Source organism: Panicum hallii, chromosome 1 (assembly GCF_002211085.1).
Source record: "Panicum hallii strain FIL2 chromosome 1, PHallii_v3.1, whole genome shotgun sequence".
NCBI lineage: Eukaryota > Viridiplantae > Streptophyta > Magnoliopsida > Poales > Poaceae > Panicum > Panicum hallii.
This window is the reverse complement of record NC_038042.1, coordinates 10,590,574-10,598,699: the sequence shown is the minus strand read 5'-3', so window position 1 is coordinate 10,598,699 and position 8,126 is coordinate 10,590,574. Positions and strand designations below refer to the sequence as shown.

At 41.9% G+C, this 8,126-nt stretch overlaps 1 protein-coding gene across 1 annotated transcript; it reads right to left on the bottom strand.

The window, feature by feature from the left end:
* Positions 1–1,317: 1,317 nt before the first annotated feature.
* On the bottom strand, positions 1,318–6,321 carry LOC112892467 (LRR receptor kinase SERK2). Its single transcript, XM_025959624.1, has 11 exons — positions 5,954–6,321; positions 4,960–5,092; positions 4,763–4,834; positions 4,104–4,247; positions 3,941–4,012; positions 3,771–3,836; positions 3,605–3,675; positions 3,342–3,482; positions 2,707–3,048; positions 2,048–2,442; positions 1,318–1,914 (listed from the first exon to the last, which is right to left on the bottom strand). Exons 1-11 carry the CDS (start codon positions 6,024–6,026, stop codon positions 1,600–1,602), a joined length of 1,824 nt encoding a protein of 607 aa, XP_025815409.1. The 5' UTR covers positions 6,027–6,321; the 3' UTR covers positions 1,318–1,599.
* Positions 6,322–8,126: the final 1,805 nt, after the last annotated feature.

Sequence of the window (8,126 nt, the reverse complement as noted above, 5' to 3'; positions counted from 1 at the left end):
TTTAGCCCCTAACATTGTATTTGAAAGTGTAACTAGAACTAATCATTGACTACCAAACCCAACAAACCTAACCCGATCCATCAAAAAAATCCCAATCCAAACCGACCCAAAGAGAGCATTGGGTGGGCTCATGATGCCAAAATTGTTGGCCCACTATGTTTATTGGGCTAGGTTCGGGCCTATAACCTCAGCATGGATCCTAAGAAAACCTAAAACATACTATAGGTTCCACCTGACCAATCGTCAAGCCAGATGTAAGTCTACTTTTCAACTCGTGGTCCGGCTCACCAGGTCGGGCTTGGGATGGTAGAAAAAATGCAAGTTCTTTTAGGGCCTGAACCCCGTTCAATAATAGGGTCTAGGTGTAACCTGTGGTCTCATTAATATGTTGAAATTGATGGAGACCTGCCTATATATGTGTGTGTGGAATTACCTTAAGGAGAGTCCTGGTGTGTTGACATATATTATGTAGGAGTTACCTCACGCCGTTTGATGTGCTTCAGTAGCTTTTAACAAATTTGCACCCACCTCATGAAAGAAATGGATATAGACAGGGCTAGTATAATATGTGTACATTTACAGGAATAGTAGGTATCAGGATACCATCCTACAATTGAAACATGGGGACAGCTATGTCACCGTACAAACCAATGCTAACTAATGCTCATTGCTCAATCCAGACACCACGCAAGAACCCTTCCAGTCACCCAATCGCCTAGCTGCCTCCACTATTGCAATAGTGTCAATGAGCTTGCTATACCACCATGTGGGAAGCTACATTTCAAATCGATGGGTGACGAACGACCAATTGACTTTCATTGAGACCGTGAACTAGACTACAATGGAACTAGAGCTAGCATGGTAACTGGTAAGCTACATGAAAGACCAATAGACCGTGAACTAGACTACAATGGAAATAGAGCTAGCATGGTAACTGGTAAGCTACATGAAGTTGTATCTCCCTTGTGGCATAAGACCAATAATTGTTGCGTTGAAGATCGAACAAATAGGAGAATGAGGGTATGCAAGAAAAAGAAACACAAAATGGGATGGGCAGCAATGATAAGATATAACTTTACCAGTAATGTTGTTACCCTTGCCATGTTTGTTTGCACAAATATTATCACAGTAACACATATACGCAAGGAATTGACTCCGCTGCGTCATAGTTACGGTACAATGGCAGCTTTAGTCCTTCAAAAGGCAGACTTTAATCTCATTTTCCAGATCGTTGGATCCCTGAATGCAAAGCCTGCTTGATGTCTCCAGGGGACAGATTGCACTACTAGGGTGTACACAAATTCAGAAGGAGCAAACTATACCCTGACTTGTCAACAGTTGACAACTGAAGATGAATGTTAACAAAAGTACATGGCGCGCAAAGAACCTAAGCTCTGATGTCCAACAAAAAATAATTACAGTTACTTCATCTATCCATTTATCCATCCAATTTCTTCCACATTCATGCTGTGGCTCACCAAGTTTGTCTAAATAATCTTATGAACATATCTATCTAATATGTACTCTACAGATAAGAACAGTAACATACAGTACATACACGGGTTGCATTGCATTTACGCCATCCTTTGTCACAGATTGTCATCTACCTGCAGATAGTTCTATTGCTTCTTGATTGTAAACAGAGTCCTCTCCCCAGTCAAACCTCCGCTGCATCCGCTCATACTCCTGCCTCCTTGTCACCTCCACCTGCTGCCACTCCTCCCACCGCTCAGCCAAGCCCTCGCCTTCCAGCATCCTAACCACTTCTGACATAGATGGCCGGTCCTCCGGTGATGCTTGTGTGCACAGCAGTGCTATCTGTATAATCATCTCAAGCTCCTCACTGTCATAATTCTGATTCATGTTGCCATCCACAATTGAGTCTAGCTGCCCTTCTCTTTGTAGCTTCTTTACCTGCATTTAGTTACAGGCACATCGTAACATACACAGGAATCAGGTTGCATCATGGTTGCAGACATAAAAATTTTAGTACCCAAAGTGGCAAGGGAAAAGCTATCCAATTTTTGGAAAATAAAACAAGGCTTACATGATCGAGCAATAGCACATCGTCTTCCTCTTCTAACCGGGAGAAGTCAATAGCACGCTGACCCGTCACAAGTTCAAGAAGCATGATCCCATAGCCAAAAACATCAGTTCGCTCAGACGACTTCCCAGTGGACAGGTACTCAGGTGCTATGTGACCCATGGTTCCACGGACTTGTGTTGTCACAGATGTCTTCTGAACATCCACTAGCTTTGCCAGGCCAAAATCACCAACAACAGGCTCAAAATCCTCATCAAGCAATACATTCGCAGCTTTTACATCACGGTGTATGATCTTGGGGTTGCAGTGTTCATGCAGATACTCCAGTCCACGAGCCGTGCCTATAGCCACCTGTTTCCTTGCAGGCCAGTCTAGGATGGGTTCTCCAGGCTTAAACTCTGGAAAACATTTAGAACATTGGACACACATGACATGAAACCAGCATTAAATACTGAACAGAAAAATGGCTAAACAAGTTAATATTTTTTTGACCCATGGGAAAATTTGTTATATATTAATACAACAAAAATGTGAAGTTCGATCTGTACACAAGACAAAGGGAAATAATAGAGAAAATTCCTTGTGTGTAATAGTGGTGGTTCATCTTAGCAAACTACATAGAGAAGTAGGAGGGGTGCACAGACAAGTACAAAAATTAATACCTCTTAAGCGGTAGGCAACACTCAAATTCTGCATAAATGGATAGACCAGCAGGCGCTCTGTTTGTGTTGTGCAGAAGCCAATCAACCTTAGGAGATTGCGATGAACTGCAACACTAATCAGCTCAACCTCACGCAAGAAGGCAGCCTCCCCACCAGGACTCTCATAGTCAGTCAATCGTTTTACAGCAATCTTAGTGGCGTCTGGAAGAACTCCCTTGTAGACTTTACCGAAACCTCCCTGTCCAAGAACATTTCTTTCATTGAAATTATCAGTCGCAATCTGCAGCTCTCTCCATGCAAATCTTTTGAGCTGGCCAAAAGCAATTCGCCGATCATCCTCGCCTGCAGATCATGAATTGTGATATAACTTAGGTCAATGCATAAAGTTTCAATGCAAACACAAGACCAATTATTGCACTGGTTCATGTATTCTGATTAGGAATCATTTATTTCAATAACTGAAACACAAGACCTGATGTATATTAATAAGTATCAAGGGGTTATGTTTACTTGCTTGTTGTTTGGCAGCAATAAAATTTATAAATTTTTCAGAGATAACAGTATTGCCTAAGCCATTAGAAAGACTGTTGACTACTGTAGAAGACCAAAAACAACACATCAAGTAGGCATTGAACCTGCTACATCCACAAAAACTTCCCGCAGATGGCTTTTCCTTCTTGCGTTACAGATTAGAAACAGAACGCCCACAATAAGAAGCCCTAATACTCCACCAACTGTTCCAAGTATTAAGCCAATTTTTGAGCTATGGGATCCACCTGTAAGATGATAATTATAGAATAATTAGGAATCTCATGATATATAAGGCAACCATCTATCTTACAGACAAGTTACTATGCATTGGTAATTTCAAAAATACAGTAGTCAGAATACAGCTTACTCTGATAGGATATGCTGGATGCACAAGAATGGGGGAAGTTGGGTCCGCAATTTAAATGATTACCAGAAAAGCTGCTCATGGAAAAATGGAATTTTATACCCAGACATAATAAAAAAAAATCAAAGAATAACAACAAAAAAAAACATTTAGAGCAAATTTGGCATACTTGTAACGTGCTACTTGAAACAGCGAACCAGGTATCTGACCGGATAAATTATTATATGCTAGACGGCTGTCATTAAAACATAATTTTGTCAACACATGATAAGCACAGTTAAATTAACTTGAGTTATCAGAAAACCTAAAATGGTATAATACTCGGGAAAAGGGTCTTACATGTCTGTCAAGCTTGAAATGTTTGCTATGCTATCAGGAATTGGCCCATTAAAATTATTTTGACTCAGTATCCTGGTTATGAGGAAGAAAGGGAGAAAACATGAAAACGCCATATCATCATAAATATATTTGTAGGAAGGGAACAACGATTTAAAATACCTACAAGATCTGTAGCTTAGAAAGATTGCCAAGAGAAGCTGGTATTTCTCCAACTAAAAGGTTATCTTCTAAATCTAAGCTTGTCAAACTAGAAAGATTACCAAACTCCTCAGGTATGCTACCAGTAATCCTGTTACCAGCTAGTGACCTGCAAGATCATATGCTACATAGTTTCATAGTAGTCCGAGAGAAGGATCAGAAAATCAAATTGCACCAAGCTAGAGCATTAGTTCATGTACAACACATATCTACAGGTAATAGCAGAGCTTAAAGCAATTCCTCTGAACTACAATGCGTGCAACCTAGTTTACTTTCATCGACGGCTAGCCCACTTTGAACTTGTTACACTAAAAAATCAGTTTCGCTAAAGACATGAAGAAAAGGTAGACATGTCTATCCACAGATGCAACTTTGAATAATTAGGTTGAATAGAGGAACTGATTCGTACACTAGCCAAGGATTCTGGAGTTGAGTCAACATAAATTTATTGCATGTACTGATTATATAAATTTCTACTTTGAAAAATATAAAGAATTGAAAAAAAGGAATTCACTATTTTTAATAACTTAATAAATGTAAATAAAGTGTCAGCCATTTCCATGTTTAGAAAAGTGATTATGTCAAAATTATTATTTAATCTACGAAATAAGAGATTCTACTCACAGGACACTCAAATACTGGAGTTCTCCAATTTTTGGTGACAAAACACCAGTGAATCCTCGTGCAGCCAATGTTCTAGGACATAGCATCAAGATGAGTAAAAAAACCAACAGGATCAGAAAAGAGGGGAACATAAGCGCTCCAACAACATCAGAATATAATGAAAGCAAATAAAGAAGGGCACAAGGGATACAACTTACACTTGAACCACATTGTTGTTATTGTCACAAATCACAGAATTCCATGTACAAGGGTTAACTTGATTTTGGTTCCAATCAGAAAGTTGGCCGCCGGTAACATTCAGTTTTTGTTTCATATCATATAAAGCATCCCCTGCCAAACGTCAGTTATCCAGTTTTAATAAGGTGAGCATTGACAACCAGAGATCCAATTAAAGCTTAGCCTACATTAAATGCCTACATCACCCCAAAGGATCTAAAATAATTTGGTTTCTCCATAACCACCAACTAACTTATATGTCCATCCAAAGCTTAAATTCTGAGGAAGACACTTACCTACTGAGAGAATTATATCAACACTTGTACCCACATGCAAGGTTCCTCTCAGTCGCAGGTCCGAAGACATTATACCCAGCACACCATATACTAGTGTGTTATGTGAACATTGCCATATAGACAGTTATGTTACTTGCATTGGTATGTTTGTTCAGGTAACATTAATGAGCATGTTGGTGTGCTTTTTCTGAAATAATGGTACATGTACACCCATATTAAATGCTATGTTGAGCTGGTTACTGGCAGTTGCAGAAATATGTGGCATCATTATTAGTATCAAGTAACTAAGGTTGAGCTAAACTATGTTTCCCAGATATCACTTGCAAATTGCAATGCCGATAAGGAAAAATTGTAACCGCTGTACTGAAAATCAGACACCTGGCCATCTAGGCGGCGTCTCCGCGTGACGGCCTCCCGCCAAGTACCAAATTGCTAAATTGACTGCCTAGCATCGATGGAGCCTGCCTAACTGCTACCTAGGTGCTAGGCGTCAGCCCACGTCCCCTGCCTAGACCTTTTCTAGAACATGGTATAACACCGCAACAGACTAAGGATACAACTGAATTCCCATTTGTTTCGTTAACGTCTCCAAAAACGCATTCATGCGGAAGCACGGAGGCAAGCGACGGCGGCCGAGAGCGTCACCTTGCAGGAAGGATAGGGCGGGGCGCTAGTATACCTTGGCGATCGGATGCAAATAAGCACGGCAAGCATGCCACCAGGATCAGCACAGCGAATCCCAGCTTTCTCATCTCGCCGAGACCCTACTCCTGATGGATCCCCACTCCAATCCACACCAGCGGCCCAGCACCAGTGGATAGGGGGGCCCCGGTGGCCGCGCCCCCCGTGCTCGGCGGCGCGGTCAGGCGGAGAGGGCGCAGGCTGCCGGTGAAGCGAGGCGGAACGCGGGATTGCGGAGGAGGCGGCGGCTGCGGCAGAGTCGAGGATTTGGGTGGGCGGATTCGCGATGAGCAGGTAGGAGGAAAGTGTGAGCGCGGAGCAAGAACCTCGAGCACTTCTCTTTTCTTTTTTGTTCTTTTGCTATTTTCTTTTGGGGATTTGGATTATTCGGATTCGTTGGTGGGCCGTGCGCCTGGCCGTTCGAATGGCCGAATGGGGAGCCCGTGAGCGCAGGCAGCTTCTATACGAGCCGGAGCCCGGGGCAGCTCTTGGGCTGCACGCACGTAGCCTCAAATGGAATTTTTTTTTTGAAAAAGGATAAAAAAATTTAATTCGAAAAAGGGGTGCCGATCGGAAAAATTTCGGAAAATGGGTACCTTCCGTCCGATCAATGGGTAGGAGGCGTGGGGCCACGGGCGGGAGGTTCCAAAATTATTTTCAGGCCCCTCCCGACGGTCTCTTCGCGAATAAGAAAAGTTTCTTATTCGCGAAGAGTCCCCTGAGGTATCCCGCCCGCCCAACGGGCGGGAGGTGCCCATCTGCTTATTTTTTGTTGAAATTTATATTTTACAAACTATTTAAACTTCATACTTTTCAAATACAAGATTTATTCGCCATACTCTTTTGTATACATAAAAAAATTTCTTTGACAAATAATGGCCAACAATCGAGAAATATTATCATATGCAGCCTCGAACGTCCCAAACCTCATCTCTAACACTTTCTGTTTTGCACTCCACGCCTTGCCGTACGAGATGGTATACTTGTACTTCTCCTGAATATGCCTGATAATAGACTTTGGTCAAATGACAGGTTGTCTACTATCATCCCGTACATCTCGTTTGCAATGTATTGCGATGTAACGTTGCGATGGGACTTCTGCACGCCCGGCAAATGACAAGTGTGCTGAGTGATAATTGAGCATTTCCAATAATCTTTCCATTTGCCCTTATAGGCATGCACCCGCCACGGACAGCCCTCCTTCACACATACCACATCGTACTTACGAGACTTGCACTCGACTGTTTTGAACTCTCGTATAAGAGAGAGACCAACACTTAACAACTTCCTTCACCTCATCAATTGAGTGGTACCTCGCACCCTGGAAAACTTCGTTCTCCCTGCAATCCCAAGGCACGTTGGATCCTTCATCTACGACAAGATGACTGAAGTCGCTGCTTACTCATTCTTCAGGCACATCCTCGTCATCATCAGACGAACCGGCATTCATTGCTTCATCCAATTCACGTTCTTCGTCTTGCAGCTGCTAAACAATAAGGGGTATGTTCTCCCCCTCATCAGCCACGCATTGAGGTGCTGCGGTGCCACCTACCTCAATGTTTGGCTCCTCAACTTCTTCATCAACATTTTCATCCCCCAGAGCAGCTTCATTGTTTATCAAAGGCTTCTGGTGCATACTGACAAGGAGTACCGGTGGCCATTGCCAATGACTTGCATTTTGCAGATAAGTTAACCAGTTCTCGTTGCTTGCAAGTGGCATCAGCTCCCAGATCAAAGTGTGAGTGGTACGATTTATGACGCACTGAACACTCACAGTGTGTGTCTCCTGATTAATCCTTAATCTACTCATTAACCAGTTGCATAGGGATTCAAATGTTCTCTCGTGCGGTCTGGTAATTCCTCTGACCGCACAGTTGAATTCACTTAAATCTACCCCATTCGATCCATAAATCAATTTTGTTCTCCGTAATGTATACTGAAAATACCCTTCTCGGAAGACATATCTGTCAATCATTAATAAACTAGTTATATTACATATTAATACACAACGACCCTAAGTTTCAGCGATTCCCAGATTATATTTTCCACATTGTAAACTATTCAGAATATAAATTATACTAAAAATAATTAAAAATACTAAAAACTATTCAAAATATAACTACCCTCAGAAATATTTTAAAAACAATTGAAAATACTAAAAACTATTCAAA

What these genes read in the sequence shown, in the direction of transcription:
- LOC112892467 (XM_025959624.1), bottom strand. Translation starts at nt 6,026, where the DNA reads ATGAGAAAGCTGGGATTCGCTGTGCTGATCCTGGTGGCATGCTTGCCG. An exon ending in ATCCAGCATATCCTATCAGA is followed by an intron (nt 3,483 to 3,604) that starts GTAAGCTGTATT and finishes ATCATCTTACAG; the next exon opens with GTGGATCCCATAGCTCAAAA. An exon ending in TGTTGCCTACCGCTTAAGAG is followed by an intron (nt 2,443 to 2,706) that starts GTATTAATTTTT and finishes AATGTTTTCCAG; the next exon opens with AGTTTAAGCCTGGAGAACCC.